Source organism: Didymosphaeria variabile (genome assembly GCF_027946475.1).
Source record: "Didymosphaeria variabile strain IMI 356815 chromosome Unknown scaffold_4, whole genome shotgun sequence".
Taxonomy (NCBI): domain Eukaryota; kingdom Fungi; phylum Ascomycota; class Dothideomycetes; order Pleosporales; family Didymosphaeriaceae; genus Didymosphaeria; species Didymosphaeria variabile.
Genome location: NW_026611623.1, coordinates 843,308 through 860,578, shown reverse-complemented (window position 1 = coordinate 860,578; position 17,271 = coordinate 843,308). Strand labels below are relative to the sequence as shown.

Genomic DNA, 17,271 nt, shown 5'->3' with positions numbered 1-17,271 from the left:
GAACATTGATTAGCAAGGTTTGGGGCAAGATTAAGTTCTACATGGTCGATCGGGGGTATTTGGGCATACGAGGGGATTAGACCGATTGCGAATGCGAACCGTATGCATGGCACTTGTGCAAGCGCGGGTGGATGAAAAAAACTTGGTATGGACTTCTCCAGATTTTCGATCCGAAGCGCTAAATCGTCGATTCGAAATGCCTAGTTCGGGCTGGTACTGCGCGTAGATCCGATATGTTGTAGTTGTTCGACTGGGCGTTAAACGGTACAGAGAGGTGAAGGTCTTGATCACTTGACCAAGCAGGAAGGCTGTCCTTTCAAGAGTAATCTTTCAGATCTTATATTCCATTGGTTCGATGACTGTCGGATCTACCTCCTGTGACTTTTGTTGATACAATACAGTGAATTGAATGGTCGAAAACTCACAGCATACGCTAGGGCTCCTCGGAACAAAAAAAAAGGTCCAGAAGAGAACTTTCAACGACAAAAGATCCGCCGAGCACGACATTGAAAGTCGAAGTGTAGCTACATAGACACCAAGAAGGCCGTTGGATGGCTTGAAGTTCCTTTCGGTCCGGAAGGGAGCCGAAAAATTCTCCGCGCTCCACATCGCTTCAACACCACACCAATTCGAGCAAAGACCAAAAATCAAGCAAACAAAAACATACAACAGCGGGTATTCGCTGCTGGTCACCCACGCAACTACTAATCCGCCGGTACACTGCTTATATATGGCTGAGCGGACGGGAAGCCTAGTTTTCAGTGTCCTATGGTCGTATGTGAAAACATTTGACAATTGATGCATACATAACCCAGCACAGCTGAAGCATTTCACGTTCTTGCCTGCAGTTTGAGACTTCCATTTGAAATCTCGCTTCAATGAAAAAATTCTCCCTTCGATGTTATGATCTCAGAACATTGCATGCCTCCTCTGTGTCGTTGTCAGATATCAAGCGCGCAACATCCGCAAGTTCGGATAAGATTGTGAGGATAATTGAGCATCGTGAACTTTGCTAGGTCTAGTCGCATTTCAACACTATTAGGCAGTAACGACGATGTCGCTGTGACGTGCTGCGGAAGGTTGAAGGGCATAAAAGGTGCTTGGTGAAGTCACGCGTATGACCAGTGACTTGTCGAGGTCTCAGGAGCGCCTCCGTAGTCAAAGAGTTATACCTATTGCACGAGGAGGCAGCTCGCTTTGATCCCTTCTCCTCTCTCGTTCCAGCTTGAGAACATCTCTCCAACAAGAACCATCAACCTTCCCAAGCATTCGGAACAAGTCTATATATCCATCCCTAATCGGCCAGCAACAGATACCGTGCGGACGGTATTTCAGCTCCTCCAATGTTGTCTGCTTCAGTGTTTCAGACATCTGAATCTTATTTAGGTTCCTTTTCTCAATGTACTTTGCCATGGAATTTTCCAACTCAGATTGTTGCTCATCCTGCAGATTCAACGAAACAATCAAAGAAGCATGCGATGCCAGTGTATCCCCTAAATCTAGTATACTAGACGGCGACCTCGGCAGATTTTGCGGCTTCTGTCTCTTCCAGTAATCGACAAGTGTATAGTAATCGATAGAATCGCCGACAAACCCGTCTTGCTCGAAAGTCCCTAAGATCTCCAGAACATAATCGGCCTGTATCATCAGACTCTCTGCTGGCTTCAGAACAAGCTTGGTTATCAAGTCTTTATGCTCTCGGCGGACACTGAACCACCGGTTGTCCCTTAATTGTTGTTCAAGATACCGTACAAGAGTGCAGACGTCATACGTTATTTCGAAGACATCCCAATGGAAGAATTTTGAGGGGTCGGCATCTGTCCTTGTGGTTATGGTGGTATTCCAAGGAAACAAGCGGCCGGTATCTGTACTGATTATGTCGAGTTCGGCATGGAATGTGATGAACATGACGAACACGAGAATTGAACGGAGAAGCTTTACCGTGTCGAGTTTATTCTCGGTCAGCAGAATCAATCGTGGATAGGCGAAGGCACTGTAATCACGTTCCAATTGAGATATAGGGGTAGACCTGATCACAGTTTTCTCGATGGGCTTCTGATCGCTACTGCTGGTGGGTTTGGAAACGGTGTCCTCGCTGAGCTTTGGAACAGCATTTGTGTTGGGCTTCGAAACAAGATCTTCGGTGGTTTTCAAGCCCGTGCCTTTATTGGACTTTCGAATAAGAGCCTCTTCAACGACATCTTCGATAAATCTGGTATAAGGAGGAGGCGGTATATCAGAGTGCTCCATCATCTGAGCGGTTCTCATGGCTTTACGATATCTCTTGGCGCCAGCCCATATTCGCTGTAGCACCTTCTTCATCCTACCTCCAAAGGCACTACTCGCGCGAGGTGTCGCCATCATTGGAGCGAGCTCTGTGTCCATGATACATCTGGGGCTACCATCAGCCGGGCAAGCTAAAGTCGGGGTTTCCATCGCCGCAGGCTTTGACTCTTTCTTAGGCAGAGAGCAACTGATGGTATCCAGGCCCTCGTGTTCTGACTATACTTCTGATGGGTTTCGTCGTGGTGCGCACTTATCGCAGACTCGAACTCTGCAGAAAGCTCAGGTTTTTCGTTCAAGCTGTAAAGCTTGCAACTTGCTTCCCGAAATTTCGAAACGTACCTCGAGTTTTGGAATAGTCAATATTTTTTCCTGGTAATTTTTGGAGAGATCCGGGCTTCTTATATCTTTTCAGGTCTTATAATTAGCAGACTTGGTGCTGAGTGTTGGGATTACAAACCGCAGTTGAACCATAGAACGTCGACATCAACCTCCACGGGTCTGGGTCAAGGCAACCCCAACATGAGAGTACCAAAATCACAAGTATCGCTTAATGCGCGCTATACTATACATACTTGCTTTAGGCCTGCCGGAGGAAATGCAGGAATTCATAATTCATCACAGAGTCCCGATATAACCAATAATACCGTTAGATATTGCCCCCAAATCGAGTGACCTTTTTGCGGGGCCGTCAAAGGCTGCCTAGCGACCGCAGGAAAACACAAAACCTGTTTATTTCATATCCGCACATGCCACCTACCACGGCTTTATATCATACATCTGTCCTATAAGGCCTTCTATTTTTTTAAGACCATACTGGGTATACCAAGGGACCAAAAAACGCGGGTCAAAATCGCCCCAACATCGCAATTGCTCTACGACCTCGAGCTAACCTGTTATCTCTCCAAATCTCTTGCCGAGGTCCCGAGCGTCAAGCGGCATCTACCGATCTCCTCGATCACTTGGGGCTTGTATAGCAAGGCAGACCCATGGATACGAGTGGAGCTTCTTAGTGAATAGATGGGCATTTTCATCTAGGAAGCGAACAAATATGGCATTAGCTCTGGGGACTTATACGCAGCGCCCTATAGCATGACGGGCATGGCGTCGTCCTCGAATATCAGCAGGGTAACAGCACTTTAAAAAGAAGACACCATAGAAACAGAATGCTGTTAACAAATCTTTTCGGAACAATTCTAGGCGTACAACTAAAGACACAAACAAATTGAATTGGAACCGAACTCCCTGAGATAGACAACGTCTTCCAAGTGTAAAGCTAAGTGCCTCCGGGGCTCTCTGCACCACTACTTGCCTGCTGGTCCTGGTACCACTTTTTCGTCCTCGCTTCCGCTTTTCTCAATACCAGCCATTTCGCCAGCTAGTGACGATGTAGAAAACAAGAGCAGATTGGCAGCCTTTATCGGGTCTGTATGGGTAGGCTTCGAGCCAGGTAGAGTGTCCCGAACAGAGCCTCGGGCTATCCTTTTGGGCGGCTTGCCATTCGCTTTCCAAACTACATTGATACTCGTTCCGCCGTCCAGGTTGATAAGCTGCTTTAGATCATATACTTCCATCCTCAGCCAGATTTCGAACCACTTCAAAATCATGTTTCTCCACCCTCTCATGGTCAATCTATCACGCCGGGAATCTGCGGTATACACGAAGATATATCTATCGCCATCCTTCGCAATGGCAAGGGCGAGACGCTCGTTGGGCTCGCTTGCGTGGGAGAGACTGCCAGTGATCTTCTTAGTCTCGTCGTGATACACCCAGTCTGGGCCGTTCGCAGTCCACAGCTGCATAATTCCCGGTCCGCTGTGGAGGAAGGTACTGTACTTGCGTTCCAAGACAATGCCCGCCAGACACAGGCAGCGCACCTGCGACGACTAGCACGTCGCGTAGATCTGCGCCGTCGCTGACCTTGAGCTACTGCCTGCTCGTCTGATGCTCGACGAGGAGTAAAGCACCCCGTCCTATGACACGCACCACGATGAGAATACCTAAGTCTACAACTCCATTAATAGCCATGTAGTCGTCGTCGCGACCTGTCCGCCAGGCGAGACAGGCAACGTCAACGCTGGGCGCTTGATGTTTAAGACGTTTCGCAACATCCGCGTGCAGCAAATACTCAGGCAGTGCTATTGCAAGCTGAAAATCAACGGCATAAACACCAATTAGAAAGCGCAAAGTCTACACACTCAAGAAAGCGTGTACAAGTTAATGCTAACAAACAGTTTAGTAAGAGTATCAAGGCAGCGCTTGACCGAGCAGCTATTTTATAGGCTCAATAAGCAAACATCACAGTAGAACGGCAGAACAGTAGACCAGTAAAGTAGCAGAAGTAGCTTGTAAGCAAATCGCAATACTATATGGGGCGACGATTTGGGGTATACGTGGACGGAAAATATATCGGCTAGCTTAATCCAAATGCCAAGGTGCGTTGCTGCCTTCAGCATTACCGACAGTCAGGATTCTACATCTCATCTAATGCAGTCGTTCCTTTACGGTATGATATTTTTTCTTACATACTTTGCATGCCCACAAAGTAGCTTGGCTAAACCCAATCGTTCCACTTATCACAGCAAACGATCCAGTCGGATCAAATGGCGCTATAATCGTCGTAACCATCCCAGTCTTCTGTATAGTTATAGGCATGGTCGAACAGACAGCGAGATAAAATCAAAGGCACCTGTATAGATTTGTTAGGAAAGTGAATTAAATCAGGAAGACGCTTAAGGGTACTTACCGCTAGCTTGCTAATAACAACTTGAACTTCCAACTTATAAAATAGAAAATGGTGTGTGTCTAGATACTATATTAGCTAAATTGATGAGTTTCAGAGAGATGTTGTCAAAGTTGTACTTGGCCTGGATTAATATAAGCGTTAGTAGTGGTGAATATTGGAATAAAGCTTGATCTGGACACGAGGTAGTGACGTGATTTGAGGACACCAGCAAGATCTCAAATTCCAAGGGAAAATTATTGCTTTGAGCACAGGAAAAAAGGGGGATTGTCTGGGCTTGGTCGAGATTAAATACACGCAGTAAGAAGGGGCTCGTTTCTGTTGAGATTTAGGGTTACACCAGAATAAGCACGATTTGTGCGCCAAAACTTAATTAATACGAGCTTCTTCGCATTTGGTACACAGCCTTGTCAAACAACTTCATTGGAGACTTGTTAGCCAATAGAGCACTGCTACGCCTTGCATGACTGCCCCGCTTGCCCTTTTACTCGGCCACCTCTAGCCTCTCTTTTCTGCCTTATTGGGCGCCTCCTTGTACCTGTGAGTCATTTTTCTCGTCACACTCCACATCATATTGCCTGTTCCGTGCAAAAGCCTCTGTCTCTACGAGCTGCGAAGGAGGGTACTCATAGTCCAATAGTCCAATTCAGACCGTCTTTGTTCTTCGTTAGACAATTACAGCGATTTCTATCAACCCGTATCTCTATTCTACCCATCTTTCTCGCAAAATCAAGTATTTGGTCTCTCCTTTCCAAGTAGCGGTCCAACTCTTCTTATCGCATCATGTCTACTCTCTCACTTGATCCTTATCAGGAATTGGTCGTGCTCGATGGACCTGCCCACCCTGGACATACGCAGCCACTGCCACGTCAGCAGCCACTCTGTACCACCAGTAGGAAGCTACGCTTAGCATCAGCCCTCTTTTTTAAGCTACCCTGGGAATCCCAAGCCCAAAAGATCCCGTGCGGGTGCTAGGCTGAGGTTAGGCCATCGTTTTGTTGAGGGCGGGTTGGAAAGGTGTAAGAAACGACAATACAAAACTGCGGGTGTATCGGCGCTGGCCACCCTAGATCCATTCCTGGTCCGGATCCTCTACAGAGGCATATGGGCAGACTTGTCAACAAGTAAATCAATTTGATTAGTTTGTTTGACTTGTTTGCAAATAAGCAAGTCAAACAAGTAATTTGCTTCACAAAGTTTCCCAACGTATCTCGAGTTTTGGAATAGCGGGTTTGCTTGTCTTGTAATTTAGAGAGATCCTGGGCCTGTGAAATCTTTCTAAGTTCCATGATTAGCATGAATTTGACTTTGTGCTCAGTGTTGGGATTACAAACCTCTACTGAACCACGGAACGTCGACGCCAACCTTATCGACTACCTCCATCACTTCACACTACCATGTTTCTGATTACTTATATCCTAACGCAGAGACTTGCACACACGAGAAGAGTAATACTGGATACTACATAGGAAATAATAGGAAATAATAGGAAATAATAGGAAATAATAGGAAATAATAGGAAATAATAGGAAACCTACAGCTCCGCTTTTTCACATAATTCTTCGTTTTTAATTATCTAGTACATATCCTATCCAATCCTTATATGCGGACTCCTACAGTACCTGGTGACACGATTCTGCTGGGTGAGCGCATCGTTATTCTCCAAAATCTTCCTGAGTATACGCCCTACGCAACCTTCCGGGTTCTTATTAATGTGTGGAATGCCCCGTGCCTGGAATAAGACATTGCCTCATGAGGTATTTGTCCGTAGTCTAATTTCCCAATCAGAAACCGCACAGTGGAATTTTGTTTATTCGCCAGTTCCGGTGAGTCCGTCATTGAGGGGGCAATCTTGGGGGTGTGAGCATCGATTAAGGCAACTGTGTCGTGATGTCCGATGCACTGAAAATGTGGAATTGTGGCCAAATTGTGCTTGCTACGCCGCACACATAGAGCAGAACTCATGCGGCACACTCACTCACATGCAATCAATTACTATATTAGCCCGAGCATGCAAGTCCGATCAAAGTGTAGACATTCCACCACCAGTGCGTTTTACGCATTCGGTAGACAACGTTTTGGCCTCTTCACGCGGTATATCTATCGGTTTCCGAGACTGCGCGCATAAGTCGTCCTTTCGTGCCGGGAATATATTCAAGGGCTATGGCCGTGATGGAATACTAAATGACTACGATGTCGGGCCGGCATAGCATGAACGGTCGACGAAGCGTTCAATTTTTGGAGCACATTTTTGCGCTAGCGCGCCATCCCGAATCTGTGAGTTAGAAATACCTGGCTACCTCGATGTTGAGTTATCTCGGTAAATGGTACTCGTTTATAAAGCGCGCCTAGCTATTAGATGCTTATCAAGTGGCTATTCCTTCGTGATATTGTGATCAAGCCCTGGATCCTCGTACGGTAGTGACCCGACTAACCGTATCCGATTAGTGTGGCGATTGTCACCAAACATAACTCTGCCCCACCTACTGAGCTTCTTCTCTACCTATTTGGCGTGTATCAGCAAATACAACCCCGAAACTTGACACGCGCTTTTCGCCCCAGGATATCGTCGGTGGATGAAGATATCATACCCCCCCCTCCCCGCTTCACTGCAACTACGGCTAGTATAAATTTTCAAAGTGTTATCTGCTTAGCAAGTCTTCCATTTTTATACAACGTCCCACGCGCAACATGTCAGCCATCACCGTCACGCAACTCCCGCGTGAGCTACGGGATATGGTATGGTCAGCGGTCGCTGCTGTTCAATATCAACAGTAAGTAAGATCCACTTACTTTGGCAATGGCCTGACCATCCGATCTGGACCAATATAGTGACCGTCAACTCTAGTATGGCTGATGGCTCCCCAAACTCCTGCACAGCCCCGGGTGCTACCGAGCGCCTACGACAAGCTTTTGTTGGCTACGACAACCTACCACAGAGTATAGAAAGACAGCCTCTTAGGGTATACGTTAACGAAGATGGATGGAAACTACGCCTTCGTGTGAATGAGTTTCAGACCCTGGTAAATCGTTTACCTATGGCCACAGTCTGTTCGGAGGCGCGGTCTCATGCAACCGATTTCTGCCGCAAACGAGTCGATATTGTGGATTTGCACTACACCATGGAGTCCAGCGATAGTGGAGTTGAGATCCGCGACCATGTTTTGCAGCCGACGACAGTGATGATCACCAACGCGAAGGACGGTCCTCGAGGCTTCAATTCTGCAGATCAGTACGTGACGTCCCAGTACGAAGTAGGAATGTCTCAGCTAACTTCATACTCACGATTTTAGTCTTGTTAGCATCGTTGATCGTGTTTTTGGTAGCTGTGTTGAGCAAATCGTCTTTAATCCTTGGTTCCACTGCTCTGTCTCCCTAGAACGAATATATTGGCCACACATTGGACAAACACGGGATCGGAATAGAATGTAAGTACTGAGCCTTATTTTAGCTTGTACCCGCAAGCCTAGGCACCATTTTGCACGCTAGAATGCCCACAGGGACTATACCTTCATTGATGATCCAAGCCATGTTCGATCTATCGTTTTCATGAAGCTGGATGGAATTATGCACATAAAGGAAGAACTGTTTAACGAAGATGAAGACTCTGAAGTTGCCTTAAAGGAGTTATCATACCAGCTTCTCAAGTTTCATGAGATCTTGGAAGCTTGCAAGCAAAAGCAGAAATTACTGCGCCTGCGAAGCTTTGAGCTGCAATTACACACATACTGTTGGGACGAGATTCTGTTAACACACGTCAGGGCAACAGTCAAGGATAATATCCTGTGGGCCAATTGGGGAGAATTTCAATCTGGCTTTAACCACGACTTTTTAACAGACGAGGACAGATGGTGACTGTGTGTGATGGTATTTTGCGGCGCAACTATGTTGCTCTGGTACTTTGAGCATACATCTTTAATGAATCAAGTTAATCACGTTTGGTAGGCCAGTTATTCTCTTTGGCTTGCAGCAAAAATGAGCAAAATTCCATCATATCTCCCTTACATTGGCGAAATGCAGACTGTTATGTACAGACTGAGAACAAAAGTCTCAATACTTTCGACTCGTGTATTTCCTATCCCAGGAAAAACGCGGAGTACTGTACATTTGAAATTAGGGGCTCCTTTGTGGGAGCTTATGTTGGTAGAATAATGTTGTTGAATGGGGACGAGTGGGGATAGGCGCTGTTGCTAACCATGGTCGCACCTTCAGGTGCTGGGACGGTCCTTCTTATTGTTAAGCTCAGGAAGGTATTCCTGCTTTAAAATTTCAGGGCGTTCTTTCTTGCATTAACATTTGGAGCCTTAACTCTGGCAGCTACTTACAGGAGATAAACATCTTGCGTCACTGCCCAGATTCCCTTCTTCCTCAACAACAACAGTATTTCGATTGCCCAACATACAGCACCGCTATAGAAGCTGTCTCGACTATTACTCTTTCGAAATACTCTTGTTATCATTATTATCCTGTTGTATACTTCAGCGACAACACTGTCATCATGTCTACTCCCTCCTGGACCGATTGTTGCCCAGAGCAGGACGTCGAACGCTTTTCCGAGCGCAGTACTGAGCGCAGACAAGTTTTTCAGGATGCTGCTACTCGACTGGACACCAAGATTCCACCTTCGATATGGGCGTTCCTTCAAGTCGCCGACCTGGAGCTAGTCAAGCAAATCACCCATAGCGGATTCTCGTGGAATACGATGAAGGAAGGTAGCATAACAACCTGCTCTTCAAAAGTTAAAGACGCCCTGCGACTTTGGAAACAGAGACCAGAGGAAAGGATGACGGAGGACACTACACCAGCACCGAAGCGCACGCATTCCAAGGCTTTCTCCAACAATGCCTTATCTGAGTCTCCATCGCACCGCTCCCAGATGCCGACCTCCGAGACAAGAACTAGGTCAGGAAAACCACTGGGTGCCCCAGAGGGCAGCGTTAGGCGTGACGTTGGGATCGCCAAGCGCAGCAAAGAAAGAGACGGTAACCTCTGTGTTATCTCCAAGATGAGTGCGGCCCAAGCATGCCATATCTACCCATGGTGTGCTTTTGGAGCGCAAAGTACGGATCGTGTGGCCAATTTTTGGGGGGTTCTGAGGTTGTTTTGGCCCAAGGACAAGGTGGACGCCTGGCACGCCAAAATATTCCACGATAACGGTACACCACACGGAACTGAGACGGTCGAGAACATGATCACCTTCACTGCGAGCCTGCACAATTTTCACACAGAAGGTGCCTTCGCGCTGCGACCTGTACGCATAACGGCCGACAAAACTCAACTCGAACTAGAGTTCCACTGGCTCAAGAGACAGGTCCGCGATTCAAGAGCAACGGTAGATCTTTTAGAGCTACCCATGTCCTCTCGAGGCCTGACAGATTCCGGACATGGACAATACCTATGTTATCTGGACAACGGCGTTCCAACCCGGCTTGTCAGCGGCAAAATATTCACTATGACGACCGACGACCCGGTTAACAAACCCCTTCCAGACCCGGGCCTCTTGGAGTTGCAGTGGCATCTCCAGCGCATCCTTGCGATGTCAGGCGCGGCGGGGTGGAAGGAGGACGACTTCGACGACGACGATGATTCCGATCCACCTGGGGAATTTGTTCAACAGTGGATTGAGGATACGTGGGAACATCGTCAGGATTGGGGTCCGTCTCGAGACGGGTCGGTCGACAATAGTGATGGTGCATACTGACCTACCACTCGGGCCCATTTCTGAACATTGGACACTGAACAAGAATCAGGCACCCATCGTTACAAAAGGCTCCGGAAAGACAGCGCGACAACTCCTTCGAGTTTTCTCGGCACATGATCACCGATGATTTGGTGCATGCAAATTCCGACTTGTTCGGACATCACCTCCTCACGCAGATCAGACAACAACAACGAGACTCGGAGCGTGTTTTTCCTCGGACTGAGTAACGACAGGGGCCCGACTTCCTGACCTCCTACTAGGTGCTGGGGTAGTGTCCAAGTGAGTGGCATCATGGCGCTGTCTGTTTGCTGATTGTGCACATTATTTTTTTCGCGCCCATGCTGGGCGGTTGTTTTTTGCTCGAGCTTTGAAGACTCTTGCGTTTTTCTTCACCTCAAATCGAAAAACACGGGGGCCAAAATCCTACTCTTACCTCCTCGCCGGTGGTCCCTGGAAACTAGTGTGGCAACACCTAGGCTAGCAAGAGAGGTGATGACTACATAGCTCAGGACCGCCTTGTACGTTGGCCAGGCAAGGAGATTGAGACACGTTGCTGTTCTTTTGTTTAGGCCTTTTCCCACGAGCAGGCCGGCCGGTATCGCCGATCCTCACTTCCAGCTTGCCCATCGTCGCGACCAAGGAGCTTATTGCGTAGTTATTTATGGTATGGTACATATACAGAACTCTAGGTACCGTGTGCTAACCAAGGATAGACGATACGCATGTTGGTAGTACAGAAACTCTTATCCACGTACTTTTCGACGCTTCTCACCCAACGACGACAATGGTGCACGATGCACGATACACGCTGAAGGAAGCCGATTAGACCCTCCTCCACAACGACACGTTCTTCGCGGCTTCGTTTCTGCCAATATTCCTCGGTGGTGGACGATGAAACGGAGACCTTTTTTTGGAGACATGGAGCTTTGCTTAGGAGGCAATTTGGCGCAGCCGGAAGTATTCTGGTCGCCGTTTCCGATGTGACGCACGAGAGCGTATTCTTAGGGGTCCATTACGATGACTTCCCCACTATCAATTTCGTCAACCACCGAAAGAGCCGACTTCGACTTCTCGATCCAGGCCACAATGCCCAGTCGGCCCCACCTGCTAAAGCCCGAACAAGAATGAAGTGCCGATCAGATCAAAGGCCTTGCCCTGGCTAGAGCACAAGAAGGGAGAATCATTGAATTCGTATGAGGGGTTAGGCGGAGCTGGAGAGTAGAAAAGATCGGATGCTGTTCTTCTGTTCTTAGATATGGTGTAGTGGCATGGTGCTACAACGGCGTACGCGTATAGTGTAGTTAGTTGGGCTATAATTTATCAGTTACCACTCTCCGTGACCGACCTCCGTAGTTCCACACCACCTTTCCGGTGCGTTCAAGTTTTTCTATTGCAAAGACATCTAGAAATATGTCACTGAAGGTGTCGGTCAAGCCACATGAGGGGTTGACCATAGCGGTCCAAGCAAGCGGCTGTACGGCTCCATGTCTCCCATTAGATCTGCGTTCCATGTGATTCTCGTTCAAACACGTACTAAACGTTTGGCATCGCACTCCAATGTGGCGTGGCCTTGTTTCAGGATAGCTGGCTTGGCGAGAGTAAAGTTGGGGCTTTGGGAGCTGAGAAGGGTATGTTGTATTGGGCAATCACATTGGTGAGATGGCACTGGTAGGAGATGGTGCTATCAAGAAATCCTGGGGAGGATGTTTGTGTTTACGCATGAGTAAGTCGCACACAGCAGACTGAATCGGGTTGTATCCGTTGAATGAAACCACTCGGGATTGTACACAACCGCTGTCAACCACAGAGCTACCATATAACCACTTCCAGAGCAACGCCCGACAGCCAAGTAATCTCTGCCTGCGCCCCCTGCCCCAGCGTCAATTCTTCCGTCCCCACGAATACGACTTCGTCAACAAGTACGTAAGCCCCATCGTAAGCAGACTCATCGCCAGCCCACCGATCCACGACGGCTCCGCGTCTTCCCTCATCGTATCGCCGCTCACGAAGAGCACGACCCACGCTTTTTTGCCCAGCCCTAGTACGCTGCCGGTGCACCAGCAGCTCTCGTAGAAGCCGATGAGTTCGAAGATGGAACTTAGAATTATCCAGAGGGCGTTGATGACGACGATGGATTTTCCTAGGTACCGCGTGAGGACGGCGAGGATGCAGAAGAGCTCGTGTTGAGCGCTGCGCGAGGGGGTGGGGGCGGTCGCGGGCTGGGGGTCTGTTTGAGTTTGGAATTGCGTTTGGTACATTAGCATGGCGTGGTGGGAGAGGAAGACTGATGCGAGGAGTAAGATGTGGGCGGAGGTGGCGAAGATGCCGTAGAGGAGGTAGCTTCCTGAGCGGCATCCGAGGCCCTTGACTTCGGTCAGGTAGGCTATGACTACTGCGGAGCCGGTGACGCCCCATTGGAGGATGACGGCTACGAAGTTGGAGATGAGGAAGTTTTTTATCCAGTCGGAACTTGAGCTGACTTCGTGCCAGGTCATGTACGGAGCATGGGCGCTTGGAGGGATGATTGCTGGGGCTGTTTCGAGCTGGTTTGTGTTCGTGTGACGGGGGTTTTGGTATCCGGTCGAAGATGCCTGTGATGCGGCTGTGGTTGAGTCGAGGGCTGAGCTTCGGGCTGAATCTTGTTTGTGGATCTCTTTATCTACCTGCAAGTGTTGAGCCTCTGTAGCCGGATCGATAGGATCGAGAGGGATTCCTTCCAAGGGTGGTTGGCTCAAGGAAGGAATCTTGTCTTCAAAGGCACTGACGACTCTGTTGCGCAGCTTCGGATATGTCAAGATGCGCGCATAATTAAAAGCCGGGCCCTGCAGCTTCTCGTCACCCTGGACGTCTCCCAAGAGTGCTTCGAACACCTGGTCTGGGTGATTCAGGAAGCCCGACCTGGCTTCAAGTGCCTTCATAGGCGTAGTCTCTCCAGAGTTCACTTCCCCTTGGATCGCGTCCCGGACCGAGTTCTCCCGAGATTGCACCCCGGCGGCCATCCAGCCTAGTACAACCGGTATCAGCCAGGTCCAGAGCGTACCGGATGAAAGCAAAAGAGCTTCCGAAGGCTGACCAAGCGACGTGACGTAGGATCCGATAATGGTGAGAATCCACGCAATGACGGCGAATGAGGTCTGGGCTACAAGTGAGAATGTATACTGCCGCCGGGTATTATGGAGACGTTGTTGCGCAATGACCCATCGATCACGGAGCTTTGCCGGTTCTTCGTTGAACATCTGGTGGAATTGATCCTCCTGTATCCTGACAGGCGACTGCTGGGACCCACAGAGGAAGTACTCGGCCGCGTTTACTGCCTCTGTCATCTTGTGCTTCGTTTTCCCATAGAATTTGGCCTTGAAAACCTTCGACGTAGAATGCGCGTTGAGGGTCGTGGACATCAGAGAGAACGTCGTCAGCATCGGGCTTCCCACAGCGAGACAAAAGCTCTCAAAGTTCCCGGATACGGAACCCGTCTCGTAGGGCAATTGAGCAGTTAGGCCCAGCCATGGGAGTAGGTAGTTGGTCACACCGGACGTGAAGATCGGGAAATTGAAGACCTGCAATGTTTTAGCATGTGTCCAGTCTGCACGAAGTTGTCCAGTCGCCGGGCATACCATAGGGAAATTCTGCCTGCCGCAATACGTCTGACAAGTCTCCACATCGATACCCCATGCATCCCATACGCCCTTTGCCAGTTTGACAGGCTTGTAGCCGTTCTGGGTAACGAAGCCTTGGGCGATCTCCGTGAGGTTGTCAGCTTCCAACAGGCGGCGCACACACTTGGCTGCCCATGATGAGCCTTGACCGAGCGGTGTCAAAAATTTCGTCAATCCTGATTCGTTCATGCTGATGAAGAAAAAGGATTTGGACCGGGATAGAAGGAACCAAAGGATCGGGCCGTCTTTTCTATCACTTCTTAAGAATCAGGCTGTCAGGCAACCGTGTGCAGCCTGGTCGGTGTGGAAGACCGGGCGGTTTATTATTCCATGCGACACCTGGGCAGGCTGTGATAAGGGCTGGCCCTCGTGTCAAATGAGCCATTTCAGCTGCAATTGTTCGGCGAGGTCTCACAGTGGTGGCTGTGCTCTCTATGAGGGCACAGTGGCGCATGTGATTTGGTATCATTGTGTTCATAAGGTCTGTGCTGTAAAAGGAAATGCATTGTATGAGTGATGGAGGGCCGCAGGCAAGTGAGCCCCCACGCGCCCTGCATGAGCCTAGCGCGCAACCGCCCTCTGACGTAGAGCTCAGCTCTGGAGTGCCCTAAACCACGCTCTCTCACATCCTATCCTCTAAGCCGAGTCTCTCTGCACCCCCTACCAAACTAGGTTACCAACAGCGTACACCTACACCTATTCACCTCGTCTCTACATTTACTCCGCATACAAGTACAAAAATCTCCCTCTGTAGCATCTCTCATAAGTATCTCCGCGCGCCTGGATCGACGCACGCGACGATTCGCCTCAACCTTCTGCGCATAACTTGTGAGGCAAAACAAGAAGAGGTGATACACGAGATGGAGGTCAGGATTGGGGTTTCATAGGAAATTGCTCCATTGTGGTATATCTTGCTTGGTTATAGCATTCTATGAGAGTTATGTGGATCTAGATCTAGGATGCTCATGTCTTCGTCTTGTCTATACTCTAGCGTATGTGTAAAACTTACTACTCCTCTTCATGTCTTTGGGAACCTTCTTTATCCTCGAGCAAGTAAGAAACATAAACGCCAAAGGTGGTTCGCCCGAGCCTCAATAGGGCAAACAGACCCAGATCCCCGATGGGATAATCCAACGCCTAGCATATGCAACAATGTAACGAAAAAGGGGAAAGGGGAAAGGCAATTAAGCTGCAGCAGGCACCCCCTCAGCCACAGGATTCAACTCCGTAAACGTCTCCGGCCAAATAAACGCCTTCTCCTCCTTGGGCGTCATCGCCGCAAAAAGCGGAACATTCTTCTTACTACTCGCCCTCCGCCACATATTCGCCCTCGGGTTGAAATTACTCGGCAGCCCCTTACCCTGCGTCTTCGCCTCATCGATCTTAGCCACCTTGATGACCTCGCGCTGGATGTCGGCGAAGGTGTCGAAGGGGATGTACGGCAGGTTATTCTCGACGCAGTACTCTTCGAGGCGGAGGCCGCGGCGCGCGAAGAGAACGTCTGCTTCGCGGGCGGCGGGGAGGTCGGAGACGCCGTCGCCGATGAAGATGATCATGGGGATGGTGCCGTCGTCGCTTTGGAGGCGGGCCTCGTCTTTGAAGTCGTTTATGGATTTCGCCTTGTCGTGCCCGAGTTCCGTGTCGTGGAGCCAGACGGGCTTCCACTGGCTGCCGTCGGAGGAGATGGTGGCGTCGTTTGCGACGATGTCAATGTGCTTGGAGTTGTCCTCGCCGAGGAAGTGGTCGAGGACGCGGCGGAGGACGGGCTTGAGGCCCGCGGAGATGACGTTGAAGGGGATGCCGTTGTTGATGCAGAATTGGTGGAAGGTTTTGAAGTCGATGTCGATTTCGAGCGCGGTCTTCATCACTTCGAAGCCATCGTCGAAGGGGACGTCGAGGGAGCCCCACATTTCCTCGGATACATCGCGGAAGGAGCGCTCGCCACTGTGGATCTGCTCATCGAGCTGTTGTCGTCGTTCGGTGCCGCAGCCGAAGGCGTTGAAGAGGATGTGGCCGGTGTCTTGCATGAAGATTGTTCCGTCGAAATCTAGACCGGGGTCAGCACTCGTCCTCCTATGCGATTGGAAATTATTGCAGCATACCTGAGAAGCAGATGATCTTTCGCTTGGTGCCGATGTTTGAAGGATCGACAGGAACGTCCTTCGAAATTGGCATGGTGGGCTGGGATTTGGCCTCAACGGCAGGAGGGTTAACTGCGACAGGGGCCATGGCGATTGTTGTGAGGGATTCTTGACGATGGGAGAGAGGAAAGAAGTCTATTTGATGTAGCTTTGTAAAGTAAGTACCATCACGGGCGATATGGGTCACAGCGCTTTATAGCAGGACTCCGTCGGGAGCGGCGCGCTGGGGCTTCGCCGCTACTATGACAACATCGTGGACCTGCAACACCCGTACTCAACAGCTTTCACGATAGCAACGGCATAAGGAGCCAAATCCCACGCTATTCGGCCGCGGATAGTGCGATAGCGGTACGCCCGAGTAGGTACTTCACGGCAGGGTGCTCGGGGCAGGCGTTGTGATTGGAGCTGAGGCCACGATAGCGCAGCAGAATGCACCTCGACGTCACTGATGGAACTCTTCAGACGCGGCTCTTGGCCAGTTCCATAGTGGGGCTCTGCTGCAACTCCTCGTCAATGCGGCTGGGTTACCGCCTACGGCATGACGCTCTCGTTGGCGGGGGGCCTTCTGCTCACTGGGTCGGACTCCGATGTTGTCGTAGACGGTTCATTGCCTCTGTTCACGATCCCACGATCCCCTCGATCCACCCCACAATCCCATACAAATTCGGAGAGTAGCGGCGAAAAACTCCGTTGTGGAGCAGAGCCTCACAATGGATCTCGATTGTCCTTTCTCGGCAGCAACTGGTG

At 49.6% G+C, this 17,271-nt stretch overlaps 5 protein-coding genes across 5 annotated transcripts; 1 reads left to right on the top strand and 4 right to left on the bottom strand.

The window, feature by feature from the left end:
- Positions 1-1,158: 1,158 nt before the first annotated feature.
- On the bottom strand, positions 1,159-2,364 carry N0V89_005173 (uncharacterized protein; the record flags this gene model as incomplete). The annotated part of the gene is made up of 1 exon (XM_056213951.1): positions 1,159-2,364. One exon carries the CDS (start codon positions 2,362-2,364, stop codon positions 1,159-1,161), a length of 1,206 nt encoding a protein of 401 aa, XP_056071218.1.
- A 1,223-nt stretch (positions 2,365-3,587) lies between these two features.
- N0V89_005172 (uncharacterized protein) lies at positions 3,588-4,085 on the bottom strand (the record flags this gene model as incomplete). Its single annotated transcript, XM_056213950.1, has 1 exon — positions 3,588-4,085. One exon carries the CDS (start codon positions 4,083-4,085, stop codon positions 3,588-3,590), a length of 498 nt encoding a protein of 165 aa, XP_056071217.1.
- A 5,439-nt stretch (positions 4,086-9,524) lies between these two features.
- On the top strand, positions 9,525-10,727 carry N0V89_005171 (uncharacterized protein; the record flags this gene model as incomplete). The annotated part of the gene is made up of 1 exon (XM_056213949.1): positions 9,525-10,727. One exon carries the CDS (start codon positions 9,525-9,527, stop codon positions 10,725-10,727), a length of 1,203 nt encoding a protein of 400 aa, XP_056071216.1.
- Positions 10,728-12,607: 1,880 nt separating this feature from the next.
- On the bottom strand, positions 12,608-14,572 carry N0V89_005170 (uncharacterized protein; the record flags this gene model as incomplete). Its single annotated transcript, XM_056213948.1, has 2 exons — positions 12,608-14,284; positions 14,342-14,572. 2 exons carry the CDS (start codon positions 14,570-14,572, stop codon positions 12,608-12,610), a joined length of 1,908 nt encoding a protein of 635 aa, XP_056071215.1.
- Positions 14,573-15,567: 995 nt separating this feature from the next.
- N0V89_005169 (uncharacterized protein) lies at positions 15,568-16,612 on the bottom strand (the record flags this gene model as incomplete). The annotated part of the gene is made up of 2 exons (XM_056213947.1): positions 15,568-16,430; positions 16,486-16,612. The coding sequence occupies 2 exons, from the start codon at positions 16,610-16,612 to the stop codon at positions 15,568-15,570; spliced, it is 990 nt and encodes a 329-aa protein (XP_056071214.1).
- Positions 16,613-17,271: the final 659 nt, after the last annotated feature.